This window comes from Scyliorhinus torazame, unplaced genomic scaffold (genome assembly GCF_047496885.1).
Source record: "Scyliorhinus torazame isolate Kashiwa2021f unplaced genomic scaffold, sScyTor2.1 scaffold_204, whole genome shotgun sequence".
In the NCBI taxonomy this organism is placed as follows: domain Eukaryota; kingdom Metazoa; phylum Chordata; class Chondrichthyes; order Carcharhiniformes; family Scyliorhinidae; genus Scyliorhinus; species Scyliorhinus torazame.
Window position 1 is genome coordinate 32,822 of NW_027307931.1, and position 16,734 is coordinate 49,555.

The 16,734-nt window shown below is 56.7% G+C and overlaps 1 protein-coding gene across 1 annotated transcript; it reads left to right on the forward strand.

The window, feature by feature from the left end:
• Positions 1 to 489: 489 nt before the first annotated feature.
• Positions 490 to 4,935, forward strand: LOC140405763 (probable E3 ubiquitin-protein ligase DTX3; the record flags this gene model as incomplete). The annotated part of the gene is made up of 2 exons (XM_072494198.1): positions 490 to 837; positions 4,714 to 4,935. Coding segments are annotated over 2 exons (570 nt in total), but the record flags the coding sequence as incomplete, so codon positions are not given.
• Positions 4,936 to 16,734: the final 11,799 nt, after the last annotated feature.

A 16,734-nucleotide genomic window follows, 5' to 3' on the forward strand; every position in this document is an offset into this window, starting at 1 on the left:
TGCGGCGCTCCCTCAGCACTGACCCTCCCACAGTGCGGCGCTCCCTCAGCACTGACACTCCCACAGTGCGGCGCTCCCTCAGCACTGACCCTCCCACAGTGCGGAGCTCCCTCAGCACTGTCCCTCCCACAGTGCGGCGCTCCCTCAGCACTGACCCTCCCACAGTGCGGAGCTCCCGCAGCACCGACCCTCCCACAGTGCGGAGCTCCCTCAGCATTGGTCAAGAGTAACTCTGGTTTTCCCGCTTCCGCAGTTCCCGGATCAAGATGACCGCGCGAGCCGGGGCGGCGCGGGGAGAGCTCCTGCTCCCGCTGGAGGTCTGGGACTCGCTGACCGCTGACCCCCGACTGCAGGAGTTCAAGAGGAGGCACCAGGTGGAGCTGGAGGTCCAGGAGATGGTCCCCAGGCGGGGCCCGCCCCTCGTCAGCCTGACCGTCCGCCCGCTCGGCCAGTGGAACTGGGAGGCGCAGGTCAGGGACGAGTTAATCCGCCTGTGCAACAGGGGGGGGGCCGGGCGGGGGCCGGGCGGGGGCCCCCCCCAGCTGCCTGGGCCCCTCGCCCGGCCCGCCGGACCCCTGCCCCATTTGCCTTGGCGAGGTGGACGACCCCAAGGTCCTTGGCCACTGCCGACACGCCTTCTGCCGCCCTTGCATCGACGAAGCCTTCCGGACCAGGCCCGCCTGCCCCGTCTGCGGTCAGATCTACGAGGCCGTCATGGGCGACCAGCCGCTGAACGGTTCGATGACCGTCGCCAGGGACAAGACCCTCCACCTGCCCGGCTACGAGGGCTCGGGGACTATCGTGATCACGTATCGCTTCCCCGGAGGCTGCCAAGGGGTGAGGGGCATCCTTTCCACTCGCTACTGGGAGTCTCGTAAACGAAGGAGGGAGGGAGAGGGAGAGCGGGCAGGTTTTGGGGAGGGCATTCCTGATCTAGGGACTGGAGGAGGTTACAGAGATAGGGAGGGGTGTAGGGGGCTGGAGGAGGTTACAGAGATAGGGAGGGGTGTAGGGGGCTGGAGGAGGTTACAGAGATAGGGAGGGGTGTAGGGGACTGGAGGAGGTTACAGAGATAGGGAGGGGTGTAGGGGCTGGAGGAGGTTACAGAGATAGGGAGGGGTGTAGGGGCTGGAGGAGGTTACAGAGATAGGGAGGGGTGTAGGGGGCTGGAGGAGGTTACAGAGATAGGGAGGGGTGTAGGGGGGCTGGAGGAGGTTACAGAGATAGGGAGGGGTGTAGGGGCTGGAGGAGGTTACAGAGATAGGGAGGGGTGTAGGGGGCTGGAGGAGGTTACAGAGATAGGGAGGGGTGTAGGGGGCAGGAGGAGGTTACAGACATAGGGAGGGGTGTAGGGGGCTGGAGGAGGTTACAGAGATGGGGAGGGGTGTAGGGGGCTGGAGGAGGTTACAGAGATAGGGAGGGGTGTAGGGGGCTGGAGGAGGTTACAGAGATAGGGAGGGATGTAGGGGGGCTGGAGGATGTTACAGAGATAGGGAGGGGTGTAGGGGGCTGGAGGAGGTTACAGAGATAGGGAGGGTGTAGGGGGCTGGAGGAGGTTACAGAGATAGGGAGGGTTGTGGGGCTGGAGGAGGTTACAGAGATGGGGAGGGTTGTAGCGGGCTGGAGGAGGTTACAGAGATAGGGCGGGGTGTAGGGGGCTGTAGGAGGTTACAGAGATAGGGAGGGGTGTAGGGGACTTGAGGACGTTACAGAGAGAGGGAGTGTGTAGGGGGCTGGAGGAGGTTACAGAGATAGGGAGGGTTGTAGGGGACTGAGGAGGTTACAGAGATAGGGAGGGTTGTAGGGGGGACTGGAGGAGGTTACAGAGATAGGGATGGTTTAGGGGCTGGAGGAGGTTACAGAGATAGGGAGGGGTGTAGGGGGCTGGAGGAGGTTACAGAGATAGGGAGGGTTGTAGGGGGCTGGAGGAGGTTACAGAGATAGGGAGGGGTGTAGGGGACTGGAGGAGGTCACAGAAATAGGACATTGATAGTTTTGAACCATTCGCGACTCCTCTGACACTGAAGCAGTCCCTGTCCAAATGTAGCAAGACCTGGACAATATCCAGACTCGGGGCTGGCAAGGGGCAAGTTACATTCGTGCCACACAAGCCCCAGGCAATGACCATCTCCTACAAGAGACGATCTAACCACTGCCCCTTTGACATCCAATGTCATTACCACCGATGAATCCCTCACCACTATCGACATCCTGGGGAGTTACCATTGATGAGAAGCTGAATCGGCCCCAGACGTGTAAATACCGCGGCTCCCGGAGCAGGTCGGAGTCTGGGAATCCTGCGGAGAGTAGCTCACCTCCTGTACCTACACCACACGGAGACCGCAGCAGATTCGAGAAGGCGGCTCACTCAACCCGTACTCGAGGGGCAATTAGGGAGGGGCAAGTATGCTGGATTGGCCAGTGACACACCAGAGAATAATTTACAATTATCTCTTGACGCTACTCAATCCAGTGAATACTTAAGTGCCATCTTTATTCCCACTCAAACCACAAGACACAAACCCATCTCAGCTCTCCATCGACTACAATTACTAATGGCACCGAGTGCTTGCTTTTCAAAGATGTTCTTGAAGAAAGAGCGATCTCTCGGCGCTGCCCTAAAGATAAGATCTGACTCCTGTCAGACCCACACAGAAACCCTGGCTGCATTGCTTCAGTTATGCTTCTCAGCTTGTTTCAGCTGCCCCCTTCTCCTCGGACAAGTCTGCGCCGCTTCAAAGACCGTTAATCTCCTTTGAACTGACCGGTGGTGAGAGCAGACCTCTTTCAGCTCAGAGCTGACCTGCTTTCTCAAAGGTGCCTTAGCTCCCCCCCCACCTAGCTCTTTCCCCCCCCCCCCCCCCCCACCCCACAGCACCAACATCACCGCCCCAGGCTGAAATCTAATTAACTCCACGGGGACTCCCCTTCATCCAAACAACATTCCCATCAGCCCGATCTTTTTACGGCGCCTTAATCGCGCCCCGGTCTTTGAAACCAGGATTCTTTAAAAACATGACTGTCGCGGTCGCGCGCACTCTAAGCCAGTCTTTTAACCCTTACTGCGCCAAAGAACGATAAACGCTACCTCCGAAATCCCAACAGGCCTCACATGCCGGACTGGGAGTCGGTGTGGGTCAGCGAACGAATGAGGAAGGGGAGGGGGGTGGGGGGAGGGGCGGGGGGGGGGACGGGGAGGGGCGGGGGGGGACGGGGAGGGGTGGGGGGGGGGGTTGGGGGGAGGGGCGGGGGGGGACGGGGGGTGGGGTGAGGGGAGGGGGGGGTCGGGGGAGGTGGGGGTGGGGTGAGGGGAGGGGGGAGGGGGGTGGGAGGTGGCGGGGGTGGGAGGAGCTGGCAAGTCGCGCCTGGAGGGGGGGGCAGGGTCTCGGGCGAGGGCTCCAGCAGTTGATGAGCTGAGGCGGGGGCCGGTGGCACCTGCAGCTGCTCTGGGCCCCACCACCTCGGAAAGGGTACACGGCCCACGGAGTGTGGGATGCGGACGGAGATCGAGGGGGGGAGGTGTCGACAGAGAGAAACTGAATGGGATCCTCCTGTTCCTGTGTAACAGGCTCGAGGAGGGGGCTGAATGGGATCCTCCTGTTCCTGTGTAACAGGCTCGAGGAGGGGGCTGAATGGGATCCTCCTGTTCCTGTGTAACAGGCTCGAGGAGGGGGCTGAATGGGATCCTCCTGTTCCTGTGTAACAGGCTCGAGGAGGGGGCTGAATGGGATCCTCCTGTTCCTGTGTAACAGGCTCGAGGAGGGGGCTGAATGGGATCCTCCTGTTCCTGTGTAACAGGCTCGAGGAGGAGGAGGAGGCTGAATGGGATCCTCCTGTTCCTGTGTAACAGGCTCGAGGAGGGGGCTGAATGGGATCCTCCTGTTCCTGTGTAACAGGCTCGAGGAGGGGGCTGAATGGGATCCTCCTGTTCCTGTGTAACAGGCTCGAGGAGGAGGAGGGAGCTGAATGGGATCCTCCTGTTCCTGTGTAACAGGCTCGAGGAGGAGGAGGGGGCTGAATGGGATCCTCCTGTTCCTGTGTAACAGACTCGAGGAGGAGGAGGGGGCTGAATGGGATCCTCCTGTTCCTGTGTAACAGGCTCGAGGAGGGGGCTGAATGGGATCCTCCTGTTCCTGTGTAACAGGCTCGAGGAGGGGGCTGAATGGGATCCTCCTGTTCCTGTGTAACAGGCTCGAGGAGGGGGCTGAATGGGATCCTCCTGTTCCTGTGTAACAGGCTCGAGGAGGAGGAGGGGGCTGAATGGGATCCTCCTGTTCCTGTGTAACAGGCTCGAGGAGGAGGAGGGGGCTGAATGGGATCCTCCTGTTCCTGTGTAACAGGCTCGAGGAGGAGGAGGGGGCTGAATGGGATCCTCCTGTTCCTGTGTAACAGGCTCGAGGAGGAGGAGGAGGGGGCTGAATGGGATCCTCCTTTTCCTGTGTAACAGGCTCGAGGAGGAGGAGGAAGCTGAATGGGATCCTCCTGTTCCTGTGTAACAGGCTCGAGGAGGAGGAGGGGGCGGAATGGGATCCTCCTGTTCCTCTGTAACAGGCTCGAGGAGGGGGCTGAATGGGATCCTCCTGTTCCTGTGTAACAGGCTCGAGGAGGAGGAGGGGGCGGAATGGGATCCTCCTGTTCCCGTGTAGCAGTCTGGAGGCCTGGCGGTGAGGCCCGCACTCCCCGCCGTGTGTTTAATCCGGTTTATGCTTCCAGGCGGAACACCCGAACCCCGGCCTGCCGTACCAGGGGACCACGCGTCTGGCCTACCTCCCCGACTGCAAGGAGGGGCGGAAGGTCGAGCGCCTGCTGAAGAGAGCCTTCGATCAGAGGCTCACCTTTACCGTGGGAACCTCCCGCACCACCGGCAAGAACGACGTCTTGACCTGGAACGACATTCATCACAAGACCAGCCCCTGGGGGGGGGCACAGCGGTGAGAGCACATCCGAGTCTCGGGAATACGGTGTGCGTCGGCGAGAGTGTGTGTGTGTCTGGGAGTGTGTGTGTGTCTGGGAGTGAGTGTGTGTCTGGAAGTGTGTGTGTGTCTGGGAGTGAGTGTGTGTGTCTCTGGGAGTGTGTGTGTGTCTGGGAGTGAGTGTGTGTGTCTCTGGGAGTGAGTGTGTGTGTCTGGGAGTGAGTGTGTGTCTGGAAGTGTGTGTGTGTCTGGGAGTGAGTGTGTGTGTCTCTGGGAGTGAGTGTGTGTGTCTGGGAGTGAGTGTGTGTGTCTGGGAGTGAGTGTGTGTGTCTGGGAGTGAGTGTGTGTGTCTGGGAGTGAGTGTGTGTGTCTGGGAGTGTGTGTGTGTCTCTGGGAGTGTGTGTGTGTCTCTGGGAGTGTGTGTGTGTGTCTGGGAGTGAGTGTGTGTGTCTCTGGGAGTGTGTGTGTCTGTGGGAGTGAGTGTGTGTGTCTGGGAGTGTGTGTGTGTGCCTGGGAGTGAGTGTGTGTCTGGGAGTGAGTGTGTGTGTCTGGGAGTGAGTGTGTGTGTCTGGGAGTGAGTGTGTGTGTCTCTGGGAGTGTGTGTGTGTGTCTGGGAGTGAGTGTGTGTGTCTGGGAGTGTGTGTGTGTCTGGGAGTGAGTGTGTGTCTCTGGGAGTGTGTGTGTGTCTCTGGGAATGTGTGTGTGTCTCTGGGAGTGTGGTGTGTGTGTCTGGGAGTGTCTGGGAGTGAGTGTGTGTGTCTCTGGGAGTGTGTGTGTCTCTGGGAGTGTGTGTGTGTCTCTGGGAGTGTGTGTGTGTGTCTGGGAGTGAGTGTGTGTGTCTGGGAGTGTGTGTGTGTCTGGGAGTGAGTGTGTGTGTGTCTGGGAGTGAGTGTGTGTGTCTGGGAGTGTGTGTGTGTGTCTGGGAGTGTGTGTGTGTGTCTGGGAGTGTGTGTGTGTCTGGGAGTGAGTGTGTGTGTCTGGGAGTGAGTGTGTGTGTCTGGGAGTGAGTGTGTGTGTCTGGGAGTGTGTGTGTGTGTCTGGGAGTGTGTGTGTGTGTCTGGGAGTGTGTGTGTGTGTCTGGGAGTGAGTGTGTGTGTCTCTGGGAGTGTGTGTGTGTGTCTGGGAGTGAGTGTGTGTGTCTCTGGGAGTATGTGTGTGTCTGGGAGTGAGTGTGTGTCTCTGGGAGTGAGTGTGTGTGTCTGGGAGTGAGTGTGTGTGTCTGGGAGTGAGTGTGTATCTCTGGGAGTGAGTGTGTGAGTCTGGGAGTGAGTGTGTGTCTCTGGGAGTGAGTGTGTGTGTCTGGGAGTGAGTGTGTGTGTCTCTGGGAGTGAGTGTGTGTCTCTGGGAGTGAGTGTGTGTGTCTGGGAGTGAGTGTGTATCTCTGGGAGTGAGTGTGTATCTCTGGGAATGAGTGTGTGTGTCTGGGAGTGAGTGTGTGTGTCTGTGAGTGAGTGTGTGTCTCTGGGAGTGAGTGTGTGTGTCTGGGAGTGAGTGTGTGTCTGGGAGTGAGTGTGTGTGTCTGGGAGTGAGTGTGTGTGTCTGGGAGTGAGTGTGTGTGTCTGGGAGTGAGTGTGTGTCTGGGAGTGAGTGTGTGTGTGTGTCTGGGAGTGTGTGTGTGTGTCTGGGAGTGAGTGTGTGTGTCTGGGAGTGAGTGTGTGTGTCTGGGAGTGAGTGTGTGTCTCTGGGAGTGCGTGTGTGTCTCTGGGAGTGAGTGTGTGTGTCTGGGAGTGAGTGTGTGTCTGGGAGTGTGTGTGTCTGGGAGTGTGTGTGTCTGGGAGTGTGAGTGTCTGGGAGTGAGTGTGTGTCTGGGAGTGTGTGTGTCTGGGAGTGTGTGTGTCTGGGAGTGTGTGTGTGTGTCTCTGGGAGTGTGTGTGTGTGTCTCTGGGAGTGTGTGTGTGTGTCTGGGAGTGAGTGTGTGTCTCTGGGAGTGAGTGTGTGTGTCTGGGAGTGAGTGTGTGTGTGTCTGGGAGTGAGTGTGTGTCTCTGGGAGTGAGTATGTGTGTCTGGGAGTGAGTATGTGTGTCTGGGAGTGAGTGTGTGTGTCTGGGAGTGAGTGTGTGTGTCTGGGAGTGTGTGTGTGTCTGGGAGTGTGTGTGTGTGTCTGGGAGTGAGTGTGTGTCTCTGGGAGTGTGTGTGTGTGTCTGGGAGTGAGTGTGTGTGTCTGGGAGTGTGTGTGTGTGTCTGGGAGTGTGTGTGTGTGTCTGGGAGAGTGTGTGTGTGTCTCTGGGAGAGTGTGTGTGTGTCTGGGAGTGTGTGTGTGTATGTCTGGGAGTGTGTGTGTGTGTCTGGGAGTGTGTGTGTGTGTCTCTGGGAGTGTGTGTGTGTGTCTCTGGGAGTGTGTGTGTGTGTCTCTGGGAGTGTGTGTCTCTGGGAGTGAGTGTGTGTCTCTGGGAGTGTGTGTGTGTCTCTGGGAGTGTGTGTGTGTCTCTGGGAGTGTGTGTGTGTCTCTGGGAGTGGGTGTGTGTGTATGGGAGTGGGTGGGTGTCTCTGGGAGTGTGTGTGTGTGTGTCTGGGAGTGTGTGTCTCTGGGAGTGAGTGTGTGTCTCTGGGAGTGAGTGTGTGTCTCTGGGAGTGTGTGTGTGTCTCTGGGAGTGTGTGTGTGTCTCTGGGAGTGAGTGTGTGTCTGGGAGTGTGTGTGTGTCTGGGAGTGTGTGTGTGTGTCTCTGGGAGTGAGTGTGTGTGTCTGGGAGTGAGTGTGTGTCTCTGGGAGTGAGTGTGTGTCTCTGGGAGTGAGTGTGTGTGTCTGGGAGTGAGTGTGTGTCTCTGGGAGTGTGTGTGTGTCTGGGAGTGTGTGTCTCTGGGAGTGTGTGTGTCTCTGGGAGTGAGTGTGTGTGTCTGGGAGTGAGTGTGTGTGTCTCTGGGAGTGAGTGTGTGTGTCTGGGAGTGAGTGTGTGTCTCTGGGAGTGAGTGTGTGTCTCTGGGAGTGTGTGTGTGTGTCTGGGAGTGTGTGTGTGTCTCTGGGAGTGTGTGTGTGTGTCTGGGAGTGTGTGTGTGTGTCTCTGGGAGTGAGTGTGTGTGTCTGGTAGTGTGTGTCTCTGGGAGTGTGTGTGTGTGTCTGGGAGTGTGTGTGTGTGTCTGGGAGTGTGTGTCTCTGGGAGTGAGTGTGTGTCTCTGGGAGTGGGTGTGTGTCTCTGGGAGTGAGTGTGTGTGTGTCTGGGAGTGAGTGTGTGTGTCTGGGAGTGTGTGTGTGTCTGGGAGTGTGTGTGTGTGTCTGGGAGTGTGTGTGTGTGTCTCTGGGAGTGAGTGTGTGTGTCTGGGAGTGTGTGTGTGTGTCTGGGAGTGAGTGTGTGTCTCTGGGAGTGTGTGTGTGTGTGTCTGGGAGTGTGTGTGTGTGTCTGGGAGTGAGTGTGTGTCTCTGGGAGTGTGTGTGTGTGTCTGGGAGTGTGTGTGTGTGTCTCGGAGTGTGTGTCTCTGGGAGTGCGTGTGTGTGTCTGGGAGTGAGTGTGTGTGTCTGGGAGTGTGTGTGTGTCTGGGAGTGTGTGTGTGTGTCTGGGAGTGTGTGTGTGTGTGTCTGGGAGTGAGTGTGTGTGTCTGGGAGTGAGTGTGTGTCTCTGGGAGTGTGTGTGTGTGTGTCTGGGAGTGTGTGTCTCTGGGAGTGTGTGTGTGTGTCTGGGAGTGAGTGTGTGTGTCTGGGAGTGAGTGTGTGTGTCTGGGAGTGAGTGTGTGTCTCTGGGAGTGAGTGTGTGTCTCTGGGAGTGTGTGTGTGTGTGTGTCTGGGATTGAGTGTGTGTGTCTGGGAGTGAGTGTGTCTGGGAGTGTGTGTGTGTGTCTGGGAGTGTGTGTGTGTGTCTGGGAGTGTGTGTGTGTCTGGGAGTGTGTGTGTGTGTCTGGGAGTGAGTGTGTGTCTCTGGGAGTGTGTGTGTGTGTCTGGGAGTGAGTGTGTGTGTCTGGGAGTGTGTGTGTGTGTCTGGGAGTGTGTGTGTGTGTCTGGGAGAGTGTGTGTGTGTCTCTGGGAGAGTGTGTGTGTGTCTGGGAGTGTGTGTGTGTGTGTCTGGGAGTGTGTGTGTGTGTCTGGGAGTGTGTGTGTGTCTCTGGGAGTGAGTGTGTGTGGGTCTGGGAGTGTGTGTGTGTCTCTGGGAGTGTGTGTGTGTGTCTCTGGGAGTGAGTGTGTGTGTCTGGGAGTGAGTGTGTGTGTCTGGGAGTGAGTGTGTGTGTCTGGGAGTGAGTGTGTGTGTCTGGGAGTGTGTGTGTGTCTGGGAGTGTGTGTGTGTCTGGGAGTGAGTGTGTGTCTGGGAGTGAGTGTGTGTGTCTGGGAGTGAGTGTGTGTGTCTGGGAGTGAGTGTGTGTGTCTGGGAGTGAGTGTGTGTCTCTGGGAGTGAGTGTGTGTCTCTGGGAGTGAGTGTGTGTGTCTGGGAGTGTGTGTGTGTCTCTGGGAGTGTGTGTGTGTGTCTGGGAGTGTGTGTGTGTGTCTCTGGGAGTGAGTGTGTGTGTCTGGGAGTGAGTGTGTGTCTCTGGGAGTGTGTGTGTGTCTGGGAGTGTGTGTGTGTCTGGGAGTGTGTGTGTGTGTCTGGGAGTGAGTGTGTGTGTCTCTGGGAGTGTGTGTGTCTCTGGGAGTGTGTGTGTGTCTGGGAGTGAGTGTGTCTCTGGGAGTGAGTGTGTGTCTCTGGGAGTGAGTGTGTGTGTCTGGGAGTGAGTGTGTGTCTGGGAGTGAGTGTGTGTGTCTGGGAGTGAGTGTGTGTGTCTGGGAGTGAGTGTGTGTGTCTGGGAGTGAGTGTGTGTGTCTGGGAGTGAGTGTGTGTGTCTGGGAGTGTGTGTCAGGGAGTGAGTGTGTGTGTCTGGGAGTGAGTGTGTGTCTCTGGGAGTGAGTGTGTGTGTCTGGGAGTGTGTGTGTGTGTCTGGGAGTGTGTGTGTCTCTGGGAGTGAGTGTGTGTGTCTCTGGGAGTGTGTGTGTGTCTGGGAGTGAGTGTGTGTGTCTGGGAGTGAGTGTGTGTCTCTGGGAGTGAGTGTGTGTGTCTGGGAGTGAGTGTGTGTGTCTCTGGGAGTGTGTGTGTGTCTGGGAGTGAGTGTGTGTCTCTGGGAGTGCGTGTGTGTGTCTGGGAGTGAGTGTGTGTCTCTGGGAGTGAGTGTGTGTGTCTGGGAGTGAGTGTGTGTGTGTCTGGGAGTGAGTGTGTGTGTCTGGGAGTGTGTGTGTGTGTCTGGGAGTGTGTGTGTGTCTGGGAGTGAGTGTGTGTGTCTGGGAGTGAGTGTGTGTGTCTGGGAGTGTGTGTGTGTGTGTCTGGGAGTGTGTGTGTGTGTCTGGGAGTGTGTGTGTGTGTCTCTGGGAGTGTGTGTGTGTCTGGGAGTGAGTGTGTGTGTCTGGGAGTGAGTGTGTGTCTCTGGGAGTGAGTGTGTGTGTCTGGGAGTGAGTGTGTGTGTCTCTGGGAGTGTGTGTGTGTCTGGGAGTGAGTGTGTGTCTCTGGGAGTGCGTGTGTGTGTCTGGGAGTGAGTGTGTGTCTCTGGGAGTGAGTGTGTGTGTCTGGGAGTGAGTGTGTGTCTCTGGGAGTGAGTGTGTGTGTCTGGGAGTGTGTGTGTGTGTCTGGGAGTGTGTGTGTCTCTGGGAGTGAGTGTGTGTGTCTCTGGGAGTGTGTGTGTGTCTGGGAGTGAGTGTGTGTGTCTGGGAGTGAGTGTGTGTCTCTGGGAGTGAGTGTGTGTGTCTGGGAGTGAGTGTGTGTGTCTCTGGGAGTGTGTGTGTGTCTGGGAGTGAGTGTGTGTCTCTGGGAGTGCGTGTGTGTGTCTGGGAGTGAGTGTGTGTCTCTGGGAGTGAGTGTGTGTGTCTGGGAGTGAGTGTGTGTGTGTCTGGGAGTGAGTGTGTGTGTCTGGGAGTGTGTGTGTGTGTCTGGGAGTGTGTGTGTGTGTGTCTGGGAGTGTGTGTGTGTCTGGGAGTGAGTGTGTGTGTCTGGGAGTGAGTGTGTGTGTCTGGGAGTGTGTGTGTGTGTGTCTGGGAGTGTGTGTGTGTGTCTGGGAGTGTGTGTGTGTGTCTCTGGGAGTGTGTGTGTGTCTGGGAGTGAGTGTGTGTGTCTGGGAGTGAGTGTGTGTCTCTGGGAGTGAGTGTGTGTGTCTGGGAGTGAGTGTGTGTGTCTCTGGGAGTGTGTGCGTGTCTGGGAGTGAGTGTGTGTCTCTGGGAGTGCGTGTGTGTGTCTGGGAGTGAGTGTGTGTCTCTGGGAGTGAGTGTGTGTGTCTGGGAGTGAGTGTGTGTGTGTCTGGGAGTGAGTGTGTGTGTCTGGGAGTGTGTGTGTGTGTCTGGGAGTGTGTGTGTGTGTCTGGGAGTGTGTGTGTGTCTGGGAGTGAGTGTGTGTGTCTGGGAGTGAGTGTGTGTGTCTGGGAGTGAGTGTGTGTGTCTGGGAGTGTGTGTGTGTGTCTGGGAGTGTGTGTGTGTGTCTGGGAGTGTGTGTGTGTGTCTGGGAGTGAGTGTGTGTGTCTCTGGGAGTATGTGTGTGTCTGGGAGTGAGTGTGTGTCTCTGGGAGTGAGTGTGTGTGTCTGGGAGTGAGTGTGTGTGTCTGGGAGTGAGTGTGTATCTCTGGGAGTGAGTGTGTGAGTCTGGGAGTGAGTGTGTGTCTCTGGGAGTGAGTGTGTGTGTCTGGGAGTGAGTGTGTGTGTCTCTGGGAGTGAGTGTGTGTCTCTGGGAGTGAGTGTGTGTGTCTGGGAGTGAGTGTGTAACTCTGGGAGTGAGTGTGTATCTCTGGGAATGAGTGTGTGTGTCTGGGAGTGAGTGTGTGTGTCTGTGAGTGAGTGTGTGTCTCTGGGAGTGTGTGTGTGTGTCTGGGAGTGAGTGTGTGTCTGGGAGTGAGTGTGTGTGTCTGGGAGTGAGTGTGTGTGTCTGGGAGTGAGTGTGTGTGTCTGGGAGTGTGTGTGTGTGTCTGGGAGTGAGTGTGTGTGTCTGGGAGTGAGTGTGTGTCTCTGGGAGTGCGTGTGTGTCTCTGGGAGTGAGTGTGTGTGTCTGGGAGTGAGTGTGTGTCTGGGAGTGTGTGTGTCTGGGAGTGTGTGTGTCTGGGAGTGTGAGTGTCTGGGAGTGAGTGTGTGTCTGGGAGTGTGTGTGTCTGGGAGTGTGTGTGTCTGGGAGTGTGAGTGTCTGGGAGTGTGTGTGTGTGTCTGGGAGTGTGTGTGTGTGTCTGGGAGTGTGTGTGTGTGTCTCTGGGAGTGTGTGTGTGTCTGGGAGTGAGTGTGTGTGTCTGGGAGTGTGTGTGTGTGTCTGGGAGTGTGTGTGTGTGTCTCTGGGAGTGTGTGTGTGTGTCTCTGGGAGTGTGTGTGTGTGTCTGGGAGTGAGTGTGTGTCTCTGGGAGTGAGTGTGTGTGTCTGGGAGTGAGTGTGTGTGTGTCTGGGAGTGAGTGTGTGTCTCTGGGAGTGAGTATGTGTGTCTGGGAGTGAGTATGTGTGTCTGGGAGTGAGTGTGTGTGTCTGGGAGTGAGTGTGTGTGTGTCTGGGAGTGAGTGTGTGTGTCTGGGAGTGTGTGTCTCTCTGGGAGTGAGTGTGTGTGTCTGGGAGTGAGTGTGTGTCTCTGGGAGTTTGTGTGTGTCTCTGGGAGTGAGTGTGTGTGTCTGGGAGTGAGTGTGTGTGTGTCTGGGAGTGTGTGTGTGTGTCTGGGAGTGTGTGTTTGTCTGGGAGTGAGTGTGTGTGTGTCTGGGAGTGAGTGTGTGTGTCTGGGAGTGAGTGTGTGTGTCTGGGAGTGAGTGTGTGTGTCTGGGAGTGAGTGTGTGTCTGGGAGTGAGTGTGTGCCTCTGGGAGTGTGTGTGTGTGTCTGGGAGTGAGTGTGTGTCTCTGGGAGTGAGTGTGTGTGTCTGGGAGTGTGTGTCTGGGAGTGTGTGTGTGTCTCTGGGAGTGAGTGTGTGTCTGGGAGTGAGTGTGTCTGTTTCTGGGAGTGTGTGTGTGTGTCTGGGAGTGAGTGTGTGTGTGTCTCTGGGAGTGTGTGTGTCTGGGAGTGAGTGTGTGTGTCTCTGGGAGTGAGTGTGTGTCTCTGGGAGTGTGTGTGTGTGTCTGGGAGTGAGTGTGTGTGTGTGTCTGGGAGTGAGTGTGTGTCTCTGGGAGTGAGTGTGTGTCTGGGAGTGAGTGTGTGTCTGGGAGTGAGTGTGTGTGTCTGGGAGTGAGTGTGTGTGTCTGGGAGTGAGTGTGTGTGTCTGGGAGTGAGTGTGTGTCTCTGGGAGTGTGTGTGTGTCTCTGGGAGTGTGTGTGTGTGTCTCTGGGAGTGAGTGTGTGTGTCTCTGGGAGTGTGTGTGTGTGTCTGGGAGTGTGTGTGTGTGTCTGGGAGTGTGTGTGTGTCTCTGGGACTGAGTGTGTGTGTCTCTGGGAGTGAGTGTGTGTCTCTGGGAGTGAGTGTGTGTCTGGGAGTGAGTGTGTGTGTCTGGGAGTGTGTGTGTGTGTCTGGGAGTGTGTGTGTCTCTGGGAGTGAGTGTGTGTGTGTCTGGGAGTGAGTGTGTGTCTCTGGGAGTGAGTGTGTGTCTCTGGGAGTGAGTGTGTGTCTCTGGGAGTGAGTGTGTGTGTGTCTGGGAGTGAGTGTGTGTCTCTGGGAGTGAGTGTGTGTCTCTGGGAGTGAGTGTGTGTGTCTGGGAGTGAGTGTGTGTGTCTGGGAGTGAGTGTGTGTCTCTGGGAGTGAGTGTGTGTGTCTGGGAGTGAGTGTGTGTCTCTGGGAGTGAGTGTGTGTGTCTGGGAGTGTGTGTGTGTGTCTGGGAGTGTGTGTGTCTCTGGGAGTGAGTGTGTGTGTCTCTGGGAGTGTGTGTGTGTCTGGGAGTGAGTGTGTGTGTCTGGGAGTGAGTGTGTGTCTCTGGGAGTGAGTGTGTGTGTCTGGGAGTGAGTGTGTGTGTCTCTGGGAGTGTGTGTGTGTCTGGGAGTGAGTGTGTGTCTCTGGGAGTGCGTGTGTGTGTCTGGGAGTGAGTGTGTGTCTCTGGGAGTGAGTGTGTGTGTCTGGGAGTGAGTGTGTGTGTGTCTGGGAGTGAGTGTGTGTGTCTGGGAGTGTGTGTGTGTGTCTGGGAGTGTGTTTGTCTGGGAGTGAGTGTGTGTGTCTGGGAGTGAGTGTGTGTGTCTGGGAGTGAGTGTGTGTGTCTGGGAGTGTGTGTGTGTGTCTGGGAGTGTGTGTGTGTGTCTCTGGGAGTGTGTGTGTGTCTGGGAGTGAGTGTGTGTGTCTGGGAGTGAGTGTGTGTGTCTGGGAGTGTGTGTCTGGGAGTGTGTGTGTGTCTCTGGGAGTGAGTGTGTGTCTGGGAGTGAGTGTGTCTGTTTCTGGGAGTGTGTGTGTGTGTCTGGGAGTGAGTGTGTGTGTGTCTCTGGGAGTGTGTGTGTCTGGGAGTGAGTGTGTGTGTCTCTGGGAGTGAGTGTGTGTCTCTGGGAGTGTGTGTGTGTGTCTGGGAGTGAGTGTGTGTGTGTGTCTGGGAGTGAGTGTGTGTCTCTGGGAGTGAGTGTGTGTGTCTGGGAGTGAGTGTGTGTCTGGGAGTGAGTGTGTGTGTCTGGGAGTGAGTGTGTGTGTCTGGGAGTGAGTGTGTGTCTCTGGGAGTGTGTGTGTGTCTCTGGGAGTGTGTGTGTGTGTCTCTGGGAGTGAGTGTGTGTGTCTCTGGGAGTGTGTGTGTGTGTCTGGGAGTGTGTGTGTGTGTCTGGGAGTGTGTGTGTGTCTCTGGGACTGAGTGTGTGTGTCTCTGGGAGTGAGTGTGTGTCTCTGGGAGTGAGTGTGTGTCTGGGAGTGAGTGTGTGTGTGTCTGGGAGTGTGTGTGTGTGTCTGGGAGTGTGTGTGTCTCTGGGAGTGAGTGTGTGTGTCTGGGAGTGAGTGTGTGTGTCTGGGAGTGAGTGTGTGTCTCTGGGAGTGAGTGTGTGTGTCTGGGAGTGAGTGTGTGTCTCTGGGAGTGAGTGTGTGTGTCTGGGAGTGTGTGTGTGTGTCTGGGAGTGTGTGTGTCTCTGGGAGTGAGTGTGTGTGTCTCTGGGAGTGTGTGTGTGTCTGGGAGTGAGTGTGTGTCTCTGGGAGTGAGTGTGTGTGTCTGGGAGTGAGTGTGTGTGTCTCTGGGAGTGTGTGTGTGTCTGGGAGTGAGTGTGTGTCTCTGGGAGTGCGTGTGTGTGTCTGGGAGTGAGTGTGTGTCTCTGGGAGTGAGTGTGTGTGTCTGGGAGTGAGTGTGTGTGTGTCTGGGAGTGAGTGTGTGTGTCTGGGAGTGTGTGTGTGTGTCTGGGAGTGTGTGTGTGTGTGTCTGGGAGTGTGTGTGTGTCTGGGAGTGAGTGTGTGTGTCTGGGAGTGAGTGTGTGTGTCTGGGAGTGAGTGTGTGTGTCTGGGAGTGTGTGTGTGTGTGTCTGGGAGTGTGTGTGTGTGTCTGGGAGTGTGTGTGTGTGTCTCTGGGAGTGTGTGTGTGTCTGGGAGTGAGTGTGTGTGTCTGGGAGTGAGTGTGTGTCTCTGGGAGTGAGTGTGTGTGTCTGGGAGTGAGTGTGTGTGTCTCTGGGAGTGTGTGTGTGTCTGGGAGTGAGTGTGTGTCTCTGGGAGTGCGTGTGTGTGTCTGGGAGTGAGTGTGTGTCTCTGGGAGTGAGTGTGTGTGTCTGGGAGTGAGTGTGTGTGTGTCTGGGAGTGAGTGTGTGTGTGTGTATCTCTGGGAATGAGTGTGTGTGTCTGGGAGTGAGTGTGTGTGTCTGTGAGTGAGTGTGTGTGTCTGGGAGTGAGTGTGTGTGTCTGGGAGTGAGTGTGTGTGTCTGGGAGTGAGTGTGTGTGTCTGGGAGTGTGTGTGTGTGTCTGGGAGTGAGTGTGTGTGTCTGGGAGTGAGTGTGTGTGTCTGGGAGTGAGTGTGTGTCTCTGGGAGTGCGTGTGTGTCTCTGGGAGTGAGTGTGTGTGTCTGGGAGTGAGTGTGTGTCTGGGAGTGAGTGTGTGTGTCTGGGAGTGAGTGTGTGTGTGTCTGGGAGTGTGTGTGTGTCTGGGAGTGTGTGTGTGTCTGGGAGTGTGTGTGTGTCTGGGAGTGTGTGTGTCTCTGGGAGTGTGTGTGTCTCTGGGAGTGAGTGTGTGTCTGGGAGTGAGTGTGTGTGTCTGGGAGTGTGTGTGCCTGGGAGTGAGTGTGTGTGTCTGGGAGTGAGTGTGTGTCTCTGGGAGTGAGTGTGTGTGTCTGGGAGTGAGTGTGTGTGTCTCTGGGAGTGAGTGTGTGTGTCTGGGAGTGAGTGTGTATCTCTGGGAGTGAGTGTGTATCTCTGGGAATGAGTGTGTGTGTCTGGGAGTGAGTGTGTGTGTCTGGGAGTGAGTGTGTGTCTCTGGGAGTGAGTGTGTGTGTCTGGGAGTGAGTGTGTGTCTGGGAGTGAGTGTGTGTCTGGGAGTGAGTGTGTGTCTGGGAGTGAGTGTGTGTGTCTGGGAGTGAGTGTGTGTGTCTGGGAGTGAGTGTGTGTGTCTGGGAGTGTGTGTGTGTGTCTGGGAGTGAGTGTGTGTGTCTGGGAGTGAGTGTGTGTGTCTGGGAGTGAGTGTGTGTCTCTGGGAGTGCGTGTGTGTCTCTGGGAGTGAGTGTGTGTGTCTGGGAGTGAGTGTGTGTCTGGGAGTGAGTGTGTGTGTCTGGGAGTGAGTGTGTGTGTGTCTGGGAGTGTGTGTGTGTCTGGGAGTGTGTGTGTGTCTGGGAGTGTGTGTGTCTCTGGGAGTGAGTGTGTGTCTGGGAGTGAGTGTGTGTGTCTGGGAGTGTGTGTGCCTGGGAGTAAGTGTGTGTGTCTGGGAGTTAGTGTGTGTGTCTGGGAGTGTGTGTGTGTGTCTGGGAGTGAGTGTGTGTGTCTGGGAGAGTGTGTGTGTCTGGGAGTGTGTGTGTGTGTCTGGGAGTGAGTGTGTGTCTGGGAGTGAGTGTGTGTCTCTGGGAGTGAGTGTGTGTCTCTGGGAGTGAGTGTGTGTGTCTGGGAGTGAGTGTGTGTGTCTGGGAGTGA